This window comes from Hippocampus zosterae, chromosome 3 (assembly GCF_025434085.1).
Source record: "Hippocampus zosterae strain Florida chromosome 3, ASM2543408v3, whole genome shotgun sequence".
Classification (NCBI taxonomy): domain Eukaryota; kingdom Metazoa; phylum Chordata; class Actinopteri; order Syngnathiformes; family Syngnathidae; genus Hippocampus; species Hippocampus zosterae.
The window spans coordinates 27,627,366-27,648,825 of record NC_067453.1 but is presented as its reverse complement, the minus strand read 5'-3'; the positions used below and the strand labels follow the sequence as shown (position 1 = coordinate 27,648,825).

The window sequence follows — 21,460 nt, the reverse complement described above, 5'->3', positions numbered from 1 at the left end:
TCTGTTGTATTGTGCAATACAACTGCACATTTTAGTGTCCTTGTGAAGTTGCAGTTTAAGGCACACCAGTGCAATTATTCTCCTATCTAATCATATACCACACCTGTGAGGTGGGTCGGTTATCCCAGCAAAGGCGAAGGGCTCACTTACATAGATTCAACAAATTGGTGAGCAATATTTGAGAGAAGTGGAACTTTTCTCTATGTAGTAAATGTCCTGGCTATCGATGGTCAGCTTACAAAAAAAAAAACAAGTGTTGCATTTGTATTTTAGCTTTGTGTACGTATTGTATTTTTTTTCAGGGACTTGAATGGATATCCTAGAAAAACACAAAATGTCACCAGAAAAATACATTTATTACAGCATCTTGATTTAACATTGACTTCTCCATGCATTTAAAATAAATACTCAGCAAACAATATTCACATATTTCAGAGAGCCGCAACTGTCAGTCAATTGCCATATTAACCGTGCGTTCTTTGCTATGAGCGTACTTGCTTTGATATCTGAATTATTTCTCTGACCGCAAAATATTAAGCGGTGCTACATTACAATCACCCCTGCACATGCTTCCTTTATTCACAATCCACGAGTGATGAATGTCGGTGCACTGCTATGAGTCGAACAAAGGCATTATTATCCAGGGGGGAACTGGCTGGATACCTGAAGCAGGTATCAAAAGTAAAGACAGAGTATTATTTTCTGTACAGACAGACTACGGTATACAGATAAATGTTTCATACAAGATATCAACATGCATTTTGTGTACAACAGCAAAATAGGTGTTGTTAAAAAAAAATCCTAAAGCTGCCAGATGGTGCGGTCAACCTCACACCAGGAAAAAACAAACACAAATGAACAACAGGTTACCTAACCGATATTTGAGCCTTAAAGTGGCCAACATTGGAGCACAGTAAGTGACAGTTGAAAAATCATATAAAATAGTGCAATTTGGCAAATAAGCTGACGGATATTCCGAAGGGGATGTGCAACATCTCGTAAAAGACAGGTTTATTCATGAATACACAATCGTTTGAAATGAGGATGTATAACAGATTTGGGTTGTTTTCAGTACACAACAGGTTCATCGACATTAATGGATCATCAGTACATATATTGTTTATACATCTACAAATATAGAGAAATACTTCACAGAGCATACTGTAGGACTTGCTAATTCGCTGAATGACTTCCTTCTAACTGCATTAAAAGATTTGCAACACTCAAATGAAACAAGCATTTAAAATTGCGCTTCCAGTGAAGAATTATGCCATCAGTTGCTCTTCCTAAACCAATCCTGAGCGAGACTTGTTTGTCCAATTTAAGGTAAGAAATATTCAATTAAGTAGATGAGGAAATCTTTTAAGTGATCATTTTTGGTGATAGAATTGCAGAATTAGACGACATCATTTATTTTAAATCACTATTTTCTGAGACTGTTGGTTTTTTATAGCATAAAGACTTTCAAAAGCATTTTCAGGAAAAAATGTTGTAATCTTACAAGAATATAGTCGTGCGAAGACACCGCATCATCACAAACCTACACTGACACCGGCAGCCCTGATCTTTCTCTCAAGACTTGGGCCGTCAAAATTCATGTTTAATCGACAACTAATCAATCATCAAATCAACTATTTTGATAATCAATTTATCGATTCGGGCTATTGTTTCACTTAAAACTGTCCAAATCTTCAGATTTCAGCCTCTCAATAGTAAATATTCACAGATTTCTCCAGCCCCTCATTAAAGCGGACCAATCAGCTTTGCTGTTTAATCAAAATAAAGACATTTGCAAACAATGACCAAACCAGTCAGTGACTCACTTTCAAAAAGGCTGGCTAGTATATCAATACTTCTCGTCTGATATTTAAGTGTTCTTTGTTGTTTTTTTTTACAATCACTAAACAATATTTAAAAAAACAAACAATTTATTATCAATCACTTCTTGGTCTTGCAATACACTTTCATGCAAAATAAAATTTCATCCGATTAATTGATGGAATAATCACTCGAATAATCAATTCTAAACATATTCGCTTGTGTCAATTCCACTCATGACCTGTATATTTATGAAGTAATACGATTATGTTGAAAACAAATATAGGTGTAACCCTAAAACTCCTTCAACATAACGATCATCTACAATGACAGTGGAGTTTTATTCGGCAAGTAACTGAAAGCTAATTGTCATAACGCTCAGATGTCACTGATGTGGCACACATGCAGTCGGACATTGTGTAACAAACTGGACGATGGATTTGAAGAGTCTTTATGCTCCAAGATAGGTGACAGTCTCATGGCAATGGATCCATATACGGTATCTACCGGTAATTTAATACAAAGGGAAGGCTAATACTGTCTTGACAGTGATATGTTCAAAGCAAGTTGAAACAGGGCTTTCTGATTAAAGCTTTCAGGGACAGCGGTGACTACAGTGGACGGCTTAACAGGTTATAGGCTATCATTGTTGTTGCATGAAAGGGTTAATATTGTGTTTGTAGAACATGAATTAAAGAGCAAAAGCCACCCATTTTAATCCGTTTCAGGGGGCAGCCATTTTAGTACTTGCTGTCGACTGAAAATGACAACCCAGTTGCTCAGGGCTCACGGCACAGCTTGCGGACATCACATGACCAAAGTCAGAAAACAGGTGATCTGTGATTGGCCATGACCTGAGCCCCCATGCAACTTTGATGTCATTTTCAGTCATCAACGATCAGCGAAATGCTATTTTAATGGAGACAGATATGGAGTGAAAGGGATTTTTTTTCCGGAACAATCTTTGCGTTATTGTAAATGCTACACAGACACTTGGATCTACTCCTTTTTTTTTTGTAAAAGCGGTTTCTGACGAAGTACAGTAGTATGCGCTCTCATGAGAGGAAAAAGATACTCAGTCATAGTTACTAGCAGGTGAAACCAGTTACAAGAAATTATTGGACTGTATACACCACCTATGGAGAGCGGCACAGTTGCAACACAGAGGCAGATAGAACTTACAGGTTTCACAAATATTTGCTTTGCTGCCAATATTGATTTATTATTGCTGATGGAGGATGTGCTTAGAAGAGCACACCCAAACTGGACGGGTAGGCTTTGCTACAGCTATGATACAGTCATGTGTTTTGCCATTCCACTTGACATTGATTAGGCGAGGTTCATGCGACGCGAAGACTGGAGGCTTTGAAATTCAGCATGTCGTCCGGACACTCACTCTGTAGCCATTTTCTCAATATGGTCACTTAGCAACTTGTACTGCTCTGAAAAGATTCAAATGGCGTCACTTTGGTATTCTTGAAAGAAAAAAAAAAATCAACATACAGTGAAACTCCTCTAAAACGAAATCATGTTTGCAGTAAGAAATTTTTCAAAACAGGGGACTTTTCACTGTAGCAAATTTGATCTCACATAAACACGAACACACACAAAAATGTTTTATTTTATTCCAATAGTGCATAAGTATGAGCATACACTTATTTGACACTTCATATAGCCAGCGTAGAAAGAAAAAAAGGGAAAAGAAATTGCAAAATTTACGATCAGCATTTACTTTAACTTACATCAATTTATTGCATTATGTCTTTTATTTGGCTTCCTCCATCTTTCATTTTTATTACCTTTATCCCTTCTTCAAGCGATAAAGCTTACCTTTTCTTAACTCCTTGATATGCAAAAGTCCATTTTGTCGCCATACTAGCAATGCAACGTTCATGCTGCGTCTGAAACAAATACTTCCTGTACTACTGCGCATGTGTAAACCAGAGTGATGGTTGCTGTTGCCGTTTCCGAACAAAGCAGTAGAGGTCGATGTGGCATGTTGAGGTTGGATTAGACGGAAGGCTTGTTTTCGTTGTAGTGAATCTCGTTGCGAACCAAGCGCAGGGAAAAACATTTCGTATAAGGGAACAGGGGGACTTTTCGTTGTAGGGGGAGCAGAAAAGTGGGAATGGCATTCATGCATGAAAATATTTTCACACTAGGGGGTATTTTCGCCCATGTAGGTTTCGTTGTCGAGGAGTTTCACCGCAGGACATTTTAAAGTAAGATGCCTGAAAACTTGATAGCTTGCACACTTAAAATAACGTTGATGTCTTATACATACTGCATATTTTAGAATGTCTTACCTTTATTCAGGTTTCCGATGACAGCCTGCTTTTTCAGAAAATCATTGCACAGTTTTTTACTGAGCCCAAATGCCAGCATGTTGTGAGTAAATGTCCTGAAAAACACATCCATAAAAGCGAACATAAGAGCATAAATGATTTTTTTAGGTGTAGCTCTGGATCATTATCAAGCTTCTGCAAAGCTCACCGATGAGCTGATCGTTTGAATCAGGTGTGGATGGGGGCTCTCGAGGACCGCAGTGAGGAGTGCAACGACCTCAACATTGGTGAGACCAAGCAAACGTGACACAAGAACATGGCACAACTGTAGCTTGCAGTTTTTTGGGGGGTGCAGTGTTGGCAGTTTATTTGCATCTCATAAAACAAGAGGACTCCTCTTGAGGACGACATCCAACACTTTTGGGATTCCCAAGGTGAAACTATCCACTGTATGCCAAACACAGGAGGAATAAAAATTAACTAATCCCAACAATGTAATTGTGTTTCGTTATTTGATGTGCTTTTTATATGATGCTATGCTTGATTTTTTTTGTTGTGTTTCTTGAATTGCTGTTGTGGTTCATTATTTTTATTTTCTATTTTTTTTAACTGCCATCATTTTTTGTTATTCTTCTTTGATGCCGTTTTTTGTTTTAGTTTTTTTTTTGCCAGGGTTATTTGTTGTTGTGTTTTTTCATTTGCTTTTAATTGCTGTTGTGTTTGCACTTTCTGGGCCATTGTTTCTCATTTTAAAACTATATGTTTACTATATATTGACAATAAAATGGTACTTGACTTGATTTGATATGCAGTTTGAAGGAAAACAGACCTTGCGGGCTTACTTGTTATTGTTGGCACGTGGTGGCGTGATTCACTGGTGCTCAATGCGAGTGTTTTTTTTTTTTTTTTTAAATAAACACCCTGGTTTCTTCATTTCTTGAGATTGAGTCTAACACCTCAGGGACGAAAACTCTGGATTTGAGGAGCTTTTAAGTTAGTTTAGCAGGTTTTGACAATTTCATGTTATATATACTGTATATAGATATATATCCACCCTCCCCCCCAAGATACTTTACATCCCTCGACAGTTTCCTTGTGCGCCTGACACGATGAAAAGGGTTAGCACTCAAAAGTGTCAAACAGAAGGTGGCAGGGCTCAAACCCATGCCTGCGCACCTTTGTGATCAAAACACAAAATTAGCAGAGGCTTTTTTTTTTTAACCGACATTTTAAGGTGACAGTATCATTTCTGGTCAGGGCCACACAAATAAGATTTGCAACAATGTGCACATCGGCAGCTTCCTCACCCGAGTTGGCCAAAGGCAATGTTCTCGTCCATTTTGGAGGTGTCGTCTCTTTCCTCCTGGGTCATGTGATACCACTTCTCCCTGTTGACAGAAAAAGTTTGCCTTAAATTCACAACACAAAAGTTCCAAATGATCGTTTGTATCGAGATTAAAAAGAAGATCAGCAAGTTTTTACTTTGAAGCGGTTATCGTTAAGAAAATACATGGACAGACCAAGTTCATCAGCTATCAGGAATGACGAAAACGATGATTTAAGCGGCTTCAACACACATCAACATTGTTCACGGGTGGGTGGGTTTTCATGAACGTAATCATTTAAAAATTTGACCGATAATAAAATGCAGACTTCCTGTGAAATGAGTCTGATTAATGTGTGCAGGTTTAAATGTAGTTACGGTCCGTTCAGTGGCTACATTTTCCACTACACTGCTACTACTAGCGAGTCATTCAGTAAAGTAAGTACCTACTCATTACATAAAGACTTGCTTCGGTGGTATGGGGTATAAACCGCCCCCCAAAAAACTGATGGATTATTGAGAGCTATGCGTCAACTATTTCGAGTCGCTATATTCAGTTTAAATTCATCTTTCCTTTTATTATTTATAATTTTATCTGTGGTTTTATTGTTCTTGTTTTAATTGTAACGTGCCCTTGAGTGTTTTGAAAGGTGCTTATAAATGTATTATTATTATTATTATTATTATATGATTATGTTTCCACATACACTACTCACAAAAACGTTATTGGGCTGCACCATAATGGACTCTCACCTTTACACCTGACTTTCGTTAGACTTTCTCAACAAAAGTCCGCAATGTTTCAGTACATTTTTGGCACTGCTCGAACAAGGGGCTGAATGGCAAAATTATTTCTTTGATGAATAAACTCCTTTCTGTGAATTTTTCAGTATATCTGTTTCAACCGGATATTGAAACCCTAAACTCAGTGGCCGCATCCGTTCCGAGAACAGAAAGATTACGGTGATGAGATTTTTTTTTTTTTTTTTTTTAATGACTGCACGAGCACAACACCTGAAGAAACTGGAGAGTGTGTGCAATTGTGCTCTGGTTTTGTTACTGGTTGTGAAAATTGTTTTCATCATTGCACGCTTTATGCGGTTGCTAAGTATACATTTCTGTACAGTATGTCCACAGACTCTCACACTGGTTTACTTTTGTTTCAAATTCCATTGTCGGAATGTTCCCATCTTACTTTTGTGCGTACTTGTATCAAAACCAACGGTCCAATGTTTTTTTTTTCTCCGTCTGGTAAATTAAACAGGGAGGGTCGGGCAAAAAAAAAAAAAAAAAAACATCCAGTTTGAGAAGTGTCGCAATGGCGAGGTACTATTGCTCGGTGTTGTTGTGGTCTTGTGATGTCACAATGCGAACAGCATGAGGAAGAGGACTGTTTAAAGAGCAATTACAAGTCAACCAGGAAACGTACTGGCCCAGTTTTGGATCAAGCACCAACTTGTTATCAGTAGTGTTCACTACAGTATGTCCTTGCCATTGATACCACAGGTGGAGAAATCGAGTATGTCCACGTCAGCATTTCAGAACATTAACCCTTTCAGGGACAACGATTACTACATTGGACAGCTTATCATGATCGTGTTACAGGGTGCAGGAAAAGGTGAAATAAACACACACAAGAAGATACAGTTAAACATTTTGGGTGCTTGTGCGAAATATGTTGCTGTATAATGGCAAAATAGCAGCAGAATGTTTCAAAAAAACAAAAATCGAGAGCATACAGGAAAGGAGAAAATGATGCAGTGAGGCGTGACGCGGATATGAACAGCGAGCAGTGGATCCGTTTGTTCCAGAAATACAGCAAATGTATTTCCAGACAATGTCTCAGCAGCACATCCATGACATTAATTGCTAGTTATGGAAGCGTCACTTGAAAAACGAACGGGAAACAAGAGGGTCTTTCAACGGCATCATATTGACATGCTTTATAAATCACACAGACTATTAGACGACTGAACCACGATGACATGCTAAGCCGATGCCAAATAAAGACAGAAGAATAGATAGTGGGATGAGTAAAAATGAATAAAAATTCCAACCAAAAAATATTTTATAGAGGAAAAAAAAAAGGCTAAATGAAAAAAGGCTCTCTTTTCTACTCTGACACTATGAAGGGATATGAAATCTGCTCCCACAATAACTTTAGAATTTACGACCACGCATCAAACTTTAAATAATCCACATACAAAATACTAAAACACGCAGTTTTGGAGTAAATGTACTTATCCACAGACCAAATCTAAAAAAAAAAAAAAACTAAAAAAAAACAAAGAGAAAGAGAATCCTTGAAATTCATTTGAAAAATGGCACTAAGTCAAGACTTGTAGCTAGCTGGTGCGGCATAAGTAGCACCGTGCTACTCAAATATGTTTTGATGTGCCGTAAAATGCCAATTTTGCCTCATTATTTCAAGTCTCGACTCACAATCACACGATTGGGGGCAGAATGCGGTCTCCAAGTGCTCGCTTTACAGCGGCCAACTTTTCATCATCTGAATGCGGAGATGATGGAGAATACTTTTACACATATTTTGTGCACATGCACTCCGGCGAGTGAGTATGGCTTCCGCCAATGCTGACTGTGAACCTCACCTGCACTGAATTTAAAGAGAATGAAAGGAGCCATTTTGATTGGCTGGGAATCACATCGGCTGTATTCACTCCCACAACGGCGCAAACACCCATGTTTAACTGTGCCCGTCTACAAAGCCACCAAAAGAAAGAAAACTCCACCCTTGCACACAGTTAAATTACACCACACTTGCGTCGGGCACGAAAATAGGACCCCAGACCTCAAATGTAGCAAACTAAAAATCACAAACCAACATGTGACATAACCAAAAAACATTCCATTGCAAAGAACCTCATAAATCACATGAAGCCATGCGCATAAAGGACAGCCACAATTACATCCGATTTTCCGGCAAAATTTCAAGTCTTGCTGTTCTTTTGTTTTTGTTTTTGTTTTGTTTTGGGCCTTTTTGAGAGCAGCAGACAAATGGAAGACCGACCTCTCATCTTTATCCCCATCTTGCGCTCCCCTGCTCGGCAGCAAGGCACAAGAAGAAAAGGGTTAAGTTGACATGCAGGAAGACGGCGAATCAAAGAAAGAGGAGCAAACTTTTCCCAGACACACAGAAGAAAGGACATTTTCTCGTAATTTATCAACCAATTCAATATCACGTAATGGAGGAAAAACACAGTTAACAATCAAATGAATTGTTCATCTCGTCTCCGATGACATTTGGACTCACCTTGTTGTTGGCGACCTCTTCTTCCTCTCGCAATGAACTGCGTCAAAGAATGCAGCATTCCAAAATCGCAACGTGTGCCTGGCATGGAGCAAACAACAGCACATGAAAAAAAGATTGAGAATATGCTTTTGTTACTTCTAAAGAAATTCTCATGGTACTTAAGTGATTTATGCCTTTGCACGAAAAGTAATGCGCTTTGAGAAAGAAAGGAAGCATTTTTTTTTTAATATACATTTTTATATTTTGTCCTCTTGGCAGAACAGTGTGCTTGTGGTTAGCAGATTTGCCTGACATTTGAGAGGTTTAGGGTTCTCTTATCGTGTGGCGTTTGCATTGTTTCTCAAGGTACTCCGCATCCCCCCCCCCACTCCCTCCCAAAAAAAGAAACCTATTTTATCCATCCATCCATCTTCCGAGCCGCTTGATCCTCACTAGGGTGGCGGGGGGTGCTGGAGCCTATCCCAGCTGTCTCCGGGCAGTAGGCGGGGGACACCCTGAATCGGTTGCCAGCCAATCGCAGGGCACACAGAGACGAACAAGCATTCACACTCACACACACACCTAGGGACAATTTAGAGTGTTTCATCAGCCTGCCATGCATATTTTTGGAATGTGGGAGGAAACCGGAGCACCCGGAGAAAACCCACGCAGGCCCGGGGAGAACATGCAAACTCCACACAGGGAGGCCGGAGCTGGAATCGAACCCGGTACCTCTGCATTGTGAAGCCGACGTGCTAACCACTGGACTACCGGGCTGCCCCCTATTTTATGTATTTGCTTTTAAAATACAGTGGGATGTTACGCTTGCACTGGGCTCCGTTTTTTGGGAGCACTCTGAATAACTGAACGGTGCATTTTGAACAATGTTCTGCGTTTCTGAACTGTCTGTGTCACGTCCCGTGTTTGCCAGCAGGGGGCAGGCTTCCTGCTTGCCACCTGCACACCTGTCACCCATTGGTGACTAATTAAACATGCTTTATTTGGGCGCTCTGGCAGTCGACTCACTGCCGGAGTATTCCACGCCGTGCCATTTCTCTTACCGATCACTTCTCGATTCAAATCATTGAATTGAAGCCTAGTGGCTATTATTGCGGGTTATCATACCATTCTCGTGTAAGTTTATATCATTCATTCATTCATTCATTCATTCATCTTCCGAGCCGCTTGATCCTCACTAGGGTGGCGGGGGGTGCTGGAGCCTATCCCAGCTGTCTTCGGGCAGTAGGCGGGGGACACCCTGAATCGGTTGCCAGCCAATCGCAGGGCACACATAGACGAACAACCATCCACGCTCACACTCACACCTAGGGACAACTTAGAGTGTTCAATCAGCCTGCCACGCATGTTTTTGGAATGTGGGAGGAAACCGGAGCACCCGGAGAAAACCCACGCAGGCCCGGGGAGAACATGCAAACTCCACACAGGGAGGCCGGAGCTGGAATCGAACCCGGTACCTCTGCACTGTGAAGCCGACGTGCTAACCACTGGACTACCGGGCCGCCCACGTAAAAGTTTATATCGTTCTCATAAATATTTCTCCTTGCTATTTTTCCGCAAGCGTTTTCTGTTGTCTCCTTATTTATTTCCTGGTCCTTATTTTGACCAGCGCTTTCTGTTGTTCGCTTAGACGGGTATTTTGTGTTTATATTAAAATCTCATTTTTTCTGACAACTATTTTTTCTGTGTCTGCTATTTCGGGGATCCACTTCCTTATTGTGTTGTACACGAAGCAATTATTCTATCGCTTCGGGCACAACGTGACAGACTGAGGGAAGCAACGTGTTCTAAGCGTATTTCCAAATGCACCCACGATGACGGAACGGGGATTTTGGGTGCGTCTAGTTGTCTCATGCTCATGGTTTTGGTTTTTCTAAGACACATTTCTCCTCAAGAAAAAAACATTTAAAAAGAAATAAAATAACATAATATCAAAAATTTTGACTGGTCTGACTTAGAAGAAAGGAAAATAGCAAGAGTCCCCACAAAATAGAAAGGTAAATCTGCCCGATAGAGTGAAGCCACAAAACATGTAACTAAACTGCAAATTCACGAGGGAACACTGTCGATACGAGATATAGATGGAAACTACGGCGATTTTTCTTTTTGCTTTTTTCAAAATTCCATTTCACTGCGCAAAGAGAGAAAACCAATACCAGATGGGTTGCTGCTTCAGATGGGTGTACAAGTAAATTTTTTCTCCCTTCTTTTCCTCTGGAGCCTCTGAAACTAGGGTGAAAATAACGTGTTAAATGTTGTTCATTTGAAAGAAAGTAGTGCAAGAGAAATCTTTCATGAACCACCCCCCACACACCAAAAAAACACACAATTTAAGTTTAATTCCCCTTACCTGTTGATTTGGGTTTTGGCTCTACTGGATTTTCACCATCCCTGTATCGAATGTAAGAGGACAGGGTGCATTTAATGGCAAACAAGTATTATGTTTATGAGAATATCCAAAAGAACATATTTGCATACTCTGTCTTTGGAGCGACTGAGCTTCTCAGTTTACTTTCTAAGCCTCCAAAAAAGCTTTTGACATCAGTCTTCGATGAGTTCTTCAGGAGCCGCTCCGCAGCGTCCTTCTTATCAGAGAGCCAGGAGTTGGCTTTGTTTAAATATGAGTCCAGACCAGCTGGAGGACCACCTCGATCAAACAGTTCTGCGGGAGACAGCTGAGACTTTCCTATACAGGGGGGGGGGGGGGGGGGGGGTCAATAGAAAGGCACTTCCATCCAATTGCCGGGTAACTTAACCCCCCCCCCGAGTTAAACATTACAAATAATTAAATGACCTTGTATTCTATGTGATATTCATTCATTCATTCATTCATCTTCCGAGCCGCTTGATCCTCACTAGGGTCGCGGGGGGTGCTGGAGCCTATCCCAGCTGTCTTCGGGCAGTAGGCGGGGGACACCCTGAATCGGTTGCCAGCCAATCGCAGGGCACACAGAAACGAACAACCATTCACACTCACACCTAGGGACAATTTAGAGTGTTCAATCAGCCTGCCACGCATGTTTTTGGAATGTGGGAGGAAACCGGAGCACCCGGAGAAAACCCACGCAGGCCCGGGGAGAACATGCAAACTCCACACAGGGAGGCCGGAGCTGGAATCGAACCCGGTACCTCCGCACTGTGAAGCCGACGTGCTAACCACTGGACTACCGGGCCTCTTCTAAATATTAGTAGAAGTCTATGAAGGTCTAAGAAGAATGAATTTACCAACATAGTAGAATGTAAAGCACATAGTCATGAGGTTTTTGGCGGGGCTGTAGTCATCCACTTGATAACATCTGAAAAAAAAATCAGAACCAAAACATACGACTTGCACTTGATGTCAACAGCAGCGGTCATGCATTTCATTATTTTGTTGACAGTTACAATGCTAAAAATATTAATATAAATAATTGGACCGATAAAATGGAATGACATCAGATTCAAAATGAAAACTGACAAAAAGAGCCGTTTGAAATACATTGACTGTGGACCGTTGCATTTTTATTACTCATTGAAACCTGACTACTTACTCAGAATCTCGACACAGGCAACGGCTTCAAGTGAACTTTTATTGCCAGATTATTTTGTCACATTTGGCGCAGACAACAACTAACAGCAACTTTATTGCAAGCATGTGATTCTGGTACAAAAACATGGTTTTGAAAATAGATAGATGGATGGCTGCGACACTGCACTGTGTCCTACTGCATACAAATGGCCTTGGCCCAGTGAAATGCAGCTACAATGTGTGATATTTTTCATAATTTGTTTTTTTTTTTAATTTGGGTCCTTGAAAACGTCTTCACATGAAAATGGCCAGTAGCACTAAAATGTTTCGGGTCCTACCTTAAAAGATATGTGTAAGCGTGTGTATGTACAAGTTTCAAACTATCATTGATAAGTAATAAATCATTTTATGAGTGATTTATTGTTTGAAGCATTAATATTAAATATTTATAAAACACTAGCGGGGGTGATAATGAAACATGACCAACGTGATGTTATTAAGGGCTACGAACACGAATCAATGCTTTTGAGATCCCTCGTCGCCTCACAATTTCAGGGACAAGAGTTCAGAAAGTAGTAAAACATGCTCAACGTTGTCATTGGCCAATATTTTATGTCGTCCTCTGGCCCCGCCGGAGTAAGAAGTGGGATTGAAATGTTTCATTCTTTTAAGATACAACAACAAATATAAAGCGATCCCTCGCCATTTCGTGGTTCGTTTATCGCGGCTTCAGTGCATTACGGATTTTTTTCAAACACCCCAAAAAATAAATAAATAAATTCATATACATGGAGTACAGTGCTGTATAAGTTGCTCTATGTGACTCGCTGTTGTTTTGCAGCTTCTTAAAAATTTTCCGCGGACTTAAAAATGTTTTTGACTTTTTTGTTTTTGTTTATTGGTTGCTACTTTGCGGATTGGTGGTTTTGGTCCCCATTAACCGTGATAAACGAGGGATTACTGCATTTGTAGCACACACACACAAAAGCAACCTTTTAAAATATTCAGTTTGGAGAAAAAAAGTTATCGATTGTTGTATTGGGAGAAAATAACAGCTATCGTGCATCCCCACTTATGGATATCATTTTTTTTTTAAACACTCAAAAGATCTCCAAAACTCACTTACTCAAATAGCACGACTGCAAATGACTGCACCAGTCGATAGAAAGTAGCTTCGGCCACACATTTAGAGTGGCAGCGCTGAATAGAGAGGAGAGAATTAAAAATGAAACCTATTTTCTGCATTTCCTATACAGTATTCAGGTATTATGATTTTCAATCGAGAGGGACAATTTGTCAGTCAAGAACACACAATATACAGTAGATGATTACATGTAGGGAGAGGGGGGGAAACAAAGTCACACTTCTGTCATTTGGTATCTCGTAAATATAATCTAGCAAAACCATGTCGTTCTAGATTGAGAAATTCTTCCTGTTCACCTGTGCACTGACGTATTTCGCAAACCATTCCCTGCCTTTGCCATTCTCGCCGGTGCACAGCTCTCCAAAACGAGCTTTCTCCTCTTGATCCAAGTCCTGCCTGAGAAAAGAGTGTGCAAAAATCAAAGGAAGGTAACGTTAAAAACAAAAGCCTATAGTTGGAAAAACATGTACAACGGTTGATAAATGCCACAGGAAAAAAATGTGATGACACAAGAGACACAAATGATCTTAAAACTACTAAAACAGAGATGTAAAAAATCTACAAAAATGTCCCAATTAAGGTTCCTTTAGAACAGAATGTGAACTACCGCTACACAAAATTGTCACACGGCTCCATTAGCTGGAATTACCATCCCACTTAGCTCAATGCAAAATGGATGTCACAATAAACAAAATAAGATGTCCTCTGCACCTTAAGTCAGAACAGCGTTTCAACGTTCTTTGTGGCACTCCAAATGGATCGGCTATGTTTGGTGTCATTCCTCAAACAAACAAATGAACGACTCAAGTATCTACCAGACTAAACTTGCATGATTCACGCTTGGCCGAGGTACGAACGCGTGCCTTAAGATTAAGATTAAGAAAACCTTTATTAGTCTCGCAATGGAGAAATTCCAGATTCACAGCAGCAAAGTTATGAAAGGAAGAAGTAGAACAACAAAAAAATAGGAGCTGCTGGAAAGGCAGCCACTCTCGCGGCGCCATTTTGAAGTCAAAATAACAAAAATAACACAAGACAACACATAGGACAGAGACAGTCGTGCAATCTTCACCACTTTTTTGCATACACTTTGTTGTCTGAAGCAGTTCTAGATGAAAGAGGAGAGGATCAAAGTGTCCTTTCTCCAGTGGATCAGAGACGTCATGCTGAAAATGTGCACACGTCTGCTACAAGCTAAGTTTTGAAAGCAAACACGAAGCTGTAGCATCCATTGACGAAAAGAGATTAGTTCACTTCTCCTGTCCCACATAATCCGCTTCAAACTCCAAGCAGCGACTCCCAGCTCCAAATCCGCATCGGCACTCCGCGCCAACGCTCCTTTCTTCTCATCGTCGGCTCCTCAAGACCTCCATCCATCCAGCCGCAGACCGTTCAACAGCACCGATCTCTCCGCTGAACAAAGCGGGGCTGTGAAAAATGCTGCCCATTACAGGCGCAAGACACAAGCGCCCCGGGACTGTCCAGCAACGACAGTCAAATGGCGCCGACATTCCTCCAGTCAAAAACAGTGCTGGTATACCCATGCTGCCGAGAAGGCGCAACCACCAAGCACAGAGTCTCCTCCTTGATGAATGTCGTGGCCAAAAAATGCTGAAAAAGGTCCACATCAAGTCCACACGACGTAACAACAAACACAAAGTGACAAAAGAAACACAAGAACAACAAAAAAAAAGCAAGGCTCATGAGAGCACTTGCTGACGGCTGCCTACTCGGGCGCCATCTTGACTTACCTTCCATGAAACACTTTCTCCACATAAATCTTCATAAACTCCCTTCTCTCTAAGGCCTCGGCATCGGCGTCCTCGCTACTGTGAACAGATGAGGATGACGACCGCCTCAGTTCCCACGTAGTGGACGGGGGATCCATGTCATTCTCACTGTCGGCAGAACCTGTTGCATCACTTTCGTTTTCTTCTTCGTCGTCATGATGGTGATGTGAACTGGTCTTGGTGGGTGTAATTGGCTCAGATAATGAGGAGGACAGGTGCTGTGGGGAGAGGACGTCTGAATGGCCCTGAAGATTGTCTCGCGCCTCAGATGGCAGATCAAAGTCTATGAGGTTGTCCATTGCAATCGACTCGACGCTGGTTCGTGCCTTTTAGCTTTCAGACTGAGCTACTAAGTGCTCTGCGGGAACAGAACCGTGCCTGCCAGTGAGGCCGCATGAGGTTGAATTTGTCTTGACTGCGTTGAACTGAAATCTCTGCGAATTTGGACATCACAGACACTCTGCATCTGTAAACAAAAGAAAGAAAACATGACAACTGTATGACGTGATTGTGCTTTGCTTTCTGTGAAAAGATTGCGTTTGGGGTGCTCAGGTCTTCAGCAACGACGAGTGACCACAATTTGGTTTGGCAAATGTAAAAAGCGGCGCTCGCTGCTAAAAACAACAAGGATTTGGATTGGTAATTAGCAACTGATGCAATTTGGGGGGGAAAAAAAATAAAAGTCTTCCGGCAGCATCGTGAATGAAATGTATTTTGTCACACAATCTTTTGTGTATGCCCCTGGTATGGTCACCCGTGGTAAACAGGTCCTAGGTGACGGACCAGACAAAGCACGGCTCCAAAAATCCCCTTATGATGACAAAAATATATGGAACTGAGTTTCCCTCGCCCCGGATGTGGGTCACGCGGGCCCCAATCTGGAGCCAGGCCTGGAGGTGGGACTCGCTGGCGCGCCTCGTGGCCGGGACAACACACATGGGGCCCGGCAACATGGGCCCCCCTTCCCATGGGCTCACCACCTATGGGAGGGACCTAAGGGCTCAGGTGTAATGCGAGCTGCGCGGCAGCCAAAGGCTGGGCGGGGGGTGGGGGGGGACCTTGGGACCTACAAAAGTTAGCTCTAGGGCAGGCATGTCCAAAGTCCGGCCCGGGGGCCAAATCCGGCCCGCGGTCGAATTTCATCCGGCCCTCGGCCCCTGTCATAAAATCAGTGCCGTCTGGCCCGCAGGTTGGGCGCAATGGAACACGTGTTGCATTGACTGAGGTCTCGTAGACTGGTGAGTGATGTTTCATAGAGTACTGCTTCCCTCTAGTGGCTAAATGAGTAATAGCATTCACTAAATGAGTAATAGCATTTAGACACTAGAGGGCATCACTCACGAGTTAACAAGACATCACTCCGTGTTTATATTGACTGACATGTCATATTTCAAATGGTCCTTGCAGTTGTGGATATGTGTATTGCTTGTTCATTTCCCTGTTGTTCGAGTCAAAGGTTTTGTGACTATTGAAAAGTCATGGTGATACATTTTATGTTTCAAATCAATCAATTTGCACTCAGGAGACTTCCGTTTAAGAAAAAGTCAAGTGAATAATGTGATATACCTGTTTCAAATGAACCAAAAGAAATTCTTAAGATTGTTGAAATTAAAATAAAAATGGAAATGTGAAACAGACTGGCTTACTAAAATTTCTTGAACAATATTGTTGTTCAATATAAAGAATGTCAGCCAAGGTCGGCCCCCCGACATTTTACCACATAAAATCTGGCCCCCTTGGCAAAAAGTTTGGACACCCCTGCTCTAGGGATATTGAATGTCACCTTTATTTGATTTAGTAGATATAAACACATAACGGGGTAGGACTAGATAAGGATAAGTTTTTTACTTCATCCTACTCCCTTGAACATAATAACTGTGTTGAATGAAGACTGATTTCTTTCTTTTTACTTTTTTATCTACCTTATTTTCTGTCAAATTATTACTGTTTATGTTTTATGTTCAATAAACAAACAAACAAACAAACCTCTCTTGCAGGAAAGGAGCCCAAGGTGCTGTGTGAAGCAGAGAAGTTCCGACTAGATATAGTCAGACTTGCCTCCACACACAGCCTGGGCTTTGGTACCAGTTCTCTCAAGAGGGGTTGGACTCTCCTCCACCCTGGAGTTGCCCACGGTGAGAGGCGTAGAGCACGTGTGAGCGTACTCACACCTCTTTCATGGCTTATAAATAGCAGCAGTGATTGGAATTAGACAGGAATGTTGGCTCCGACTTTTCTCCAACATAAAGTGGGACCTCAATTCCTGCGGTCACGATGTCTGCAATGTGCTTTAAATTGACTCGGACATTAAATCTGATGACTTGTTCATTGTTCCATTAATGCACAAGAGGGGAATCAAATGACTTAAGTATGTCTGCCTCTGCTACCCTCAGGTGAGCTGTTATTTATTTTGTGGTTGTTTTTCCACACTAGGTTTAAAATGTTGTTTTGGTGGTTGAATAAATCACAGGTTTCAGTTAAAACAATGAATAATGGTGTAAAATACAGCAGTGTACATTCCTTGGTTGGACTGCCAGATATTTTTCATGTTGTTATTCCACCGGATGTTTTAGTGCATTTTTTTGTCTTTTATTCCTGTTAATTGTTTTTTCTACATATGTGTTTTAGGAAGAAATCCAAAAAAAGAGAAGACCAGTGGTTAGCACGTCGGCTTCACAGTGCAGAGGTACGGGGTTCGATTCCAGCTCCGGCCTCCCTGTGTGGAGTTTGCATGTTCTCCCCGGGCCTGCGTGGGTTTTCTCCGGGTGCTCCGGTTTCCTCCCACATTCCAAAAATATGCACGGCAGGCTGATTGAACACTCTAAATTGTCCCTAGGTGTGAGTGTGAGCGTGGATGGTTGTTCGTTTCTGTGTGCCCTGCGATTGGCTGGCAACCGATTCAGGGTGTCCCCCGCCTACTGCCCGAAGACAGCTGGGATAGGCTCCAGCACCCCCCGCGACCCTAATGAGGATCAAGCGGCTCGAAAAAAGAAAGAAAAGAAAGAAAGACACTTTATATACAGTAATTGTAAGGATTACCACTATATCTAAATGTCCTGTGTATACGTATGTTATGGTTACAAGCATGGGTTTGAAGAAAATTAAATATGGTTAGGAGAGGCGCTCCCATCTCTCAAAGAAGCACTGTGACAATTTCACAGCATCAAATGCTGCAATAAATGTATGACAAGCAGAAGTAGCTGACAAGATACGGGAGGTGAGAGTGAGGTTAGCCAATGAGTACCACCACAGACCGATAAGGAGAGAATATTTTACTTGATGTGTCATTTCATGTAGTAACGTCTGATTTACAACGAGACAGCAAACATACACTCAGTAGACACATGCAAACTAACCTGGGACACTGGGTATTGTATTTCGAGCCATAAATATGTGTGTTGGCTCCCAAAAAAAAAAAAAGTTAAACCAGAAGTTGCGTATTAGAGCATCTCCATAAGCCTCATGTATAGACTGAGAGGCACTTATCATCGTGGCATTGGCTATGCGTGTTGATTCCTTTTTTCCTGGTCATTCTTCTGTTTTGCCAAAGGACAGTGAATATACAAAGTTTGAAAGAGAAGTTTGTCGAAGCATCACATTTTTGACTGTACGGGTTTCTCTCTGGGAGAAGACTACCATTGGTTGAAATTAGGCCATAGTGGTCAGTACTATTTTGCATTGCCTGCCACGAATGGATTTAAAAAAAAAAATGTTTTCCTTTTTTTCTACAGTACAACAAAACAAACATTTCATCCCTGACAGATAAATAATATATGTACATAATGCACACCGGCATACATGGCCTATATTGTGATTAGCTTTGATGCTAAGCAATGCTTTTTTTGTAAATGTAATATGTCTACATTTTAGTTGCGCGGTGTGTTGCTGTTAAATCACCATATAAAAAAGGAACCGGAGTCTTGCATTCAGTCAATGGGAGGCATACCTAAAATAACTGCAATCAAAAACAAGAAATACAAAATATGTGTGCCCTGCAATTGGCCAGCAGCCAGCTCAGGCTCTATCCCGCTAACTGCCCAAAGAGGGCTGGAATAGGCTTCAGCATGCCCGCAACCCTCATGAGGAAAAGTGGTTCAGATGATGAATGGATGAAAATACAAGCTGTTCCTTATTGGCTTCTTCAGCGCACTATGTGCATGCATAGAACACACACTTAAAATGAGATAAGAGTAGAAGAAAGGTGCGAAAGAGCTCTATTAATTGAACTTGTTTTTGACATTGAGAAGAATATGTGCCCTTGAGTGTTGTTATACTAACTGTATTTGTGTGTTCCTCCAACATTTCTTAGTGTGTGCATGAATATTCGTTTTTTGAAGGATAAGCCCCGGATAAGCGGTAGATGATGGATGGATGGATGGATGGATGAAGGAATACCACTCTGGGAAGCGAATGCAAATTTTCCGCTTGCATGTCAACGGGATTTTCAGTGACTTTCGAATTAGCACTGGCAATGTCTTTTCTTTCTTTTTTTTAAAATGAACCAAACTCGTCTTGTATTTGAATGTAAACTGTCTATAATGTTTTTAGTTTTCACAGCGAACTCTAACTGGGGTGTCATGAAAAGGCTTCAAGCACACGCAGGGAGTCCTGAATCACATATGCGACATATTGCTACTCAAGCAACATGGTGCATTCATTCATTCTATGCACGCGACGAGATCGATCTATCTATCTATCCGTTTGTCTGTCTGTCGCACGTCTTTGCAAAACGCATATTGAACCGGCCATTATCTTTGTGGTGTATTAACCATCAATCTTGATGGCGATGTATTTTTATTTATCGTGCAGCCAGCCATATATACATAGAGTAATATTAAGATAGCTACTTGAATTAAACCCCCTCCCGCCCCGCGCGTATCACCCACCACAATATGACAGATACGTGACTTGCTTCCTGCGTCTGCAGGGGAGACAGTGACGAGGAATAGAACGACACAGAAGATAGGCTGACTGTCAATCACCGCATCGAAGTACGCTGTAGCTTAAAACAAGACCTCTATTTAGAAAAGACACACAAGAAAAAAGCTTCCCAGACTGAAATAAAACAGCGGGGGGTGGGGGGGTGTTTTCATCTAATCGAACAGTTGGACAGTATTAAAATAGGAAGCACGAACATCTTCAAACAGTGGCAATAACATATTTTTCCGTTCTATGGTTTTAAGTCTGCTTTATTTCGCAATGTTAAATAAAAGGATCATTCTTGCTCATCACCGCAGACCTGTAATTTGAACCTGAGAGGTGCACGCAGAGTTTTTAAGGAAGGAAGCAGCACTGAATAAACATCAAAAGGCTGCCTGGCTGACGTTTCCTGAACGCTTCACGCTGCAATGTGATAAGCGTCGCTGCGTGGCCATGTTTTACGGAATACGGTAATAAATCGGTTTCGTTAACAGGCCAAACACTGGCGAAATGATTATGGTCAAGCATCCATAACGGTTCCCCAAAAAATAAAGCGCTGACAGAAAGCACAGCACTGGACGGAGAACTCTGACACCGTTCAAATAACCAAACAGACAATCGTTGCGTTCACACATTAAACACTGACACAGTCTGAGGCATTTACAATGTATTTAAGAATGTCACGAAACATAAAGTAGAAGTGTACGTACAGGAGAGGAGGTTTGCCGACAGGAAGATGAGGTGCTTCTCTCTGCTGTCCTGTGTTGTCGCTTTTTGCTTTCGCAGAAGTGAGCATGCGCAAGAACGGAATGACGCGGGAAGAACCCAAATGACGTTGAGGGCAGTGCAGCCAATCACCAGCGCCATGTGGCTCCAGCTCCTTGAGGTGTTAATAACGCTTTGATATGTATTATTATTATTATCGTGACTAATAATACATTTATTATAGTACTGGTTTGGTTTGGTTTGTTTGTTTATTGAACATAAAACATATACAGTAATAATTTGACAGAAAATAAGGTAGATAAAAAAGTAAAAGAAAGAAATCAGTCTTTATTCAACACAGTTATTATGTTCAAGGGAGTAGGATGTACTGTACGACGAAAAAAAAAGATTGGGCGAAAATTTGCGAAAAAACGCTAAATTATCATTAGTGTAAACCTTCTGCCAGGTCAGTTTGGTCATTACAGCGTAAGTGCTAGCTCTGTGTTCCTACGCTTATTTTGTGACCCCCCTTGAATGAAATCTATGCTCACGTTTTCTTATTTTCATCAGCAAAAAGTTCCCATGAGTGACCTCGTTTCCTCTGGCGCTCTCCTGTAACTGCCAATGCACCGTGCAGATGTTTGCCGAAACCGTGTGTGTGTGCGTGTGTGTGTGTGTGTGTCCGTGTGTTCGCGTAC

At 41.4% G+C, this 21,460-nt stretch overlaps 2 protein-coding genes across 3 annotated transcripts in view; one reads left to right on the top strand and one right to left on the bottom strand.

The window, feature by feature from the left end:
* zfpm1 (zinc finger protein, FOG family member 1) overlaps nt 1-21,460 on the top strand; it is a 169,063-nt gene that overhangs the window by 23,765 nt on the left and 123,838 nt on the right. The gene's annotated exons all lie outside the window — the stretch shown is intronic.
* On the bottom strand, nt 338-20,837 carry kiaa0513 (KIAA0513 ortholog). 2 transcript variants are annotated; one of them, XM_052062144.1, is made up of 13 exons: nt 20,768-20,837; nt 15,099-15,603; nt 13,644-13,743; nt 13,330-13,403; nt 11,921-11,991; nt 11,174-11,381; nt 11,046-11,086; nt 10,852-10,924; nt 8,699-8,776; nt 8,456-8,485; nt 5,411-5,491; nt 4,125-4,219; nt 338-3,260 (listed from the first exon to the last, which is right to left on the bottom strand). In XM_052062144.1, the coding sequence occupies exons 2-13, from the start codon at nt 15,434-15,436 to the stop codon at nt 3,211-3,213; spliced, it is 1,239 nt and encodes a 412-aa protein (XP_051918104.1). In that variant the 5' UTR covers nt 15,437-15,603; nt 20,768-20,837; the 3' UTR covers nt 338-3,210. The 2 variants fall into 2 exon arrangements, with proteins under 2 accessions (XP_051918104.1, XP_051918105.1); XM_052062145.1 differs by lacking the exon at nt 8,456-8,485.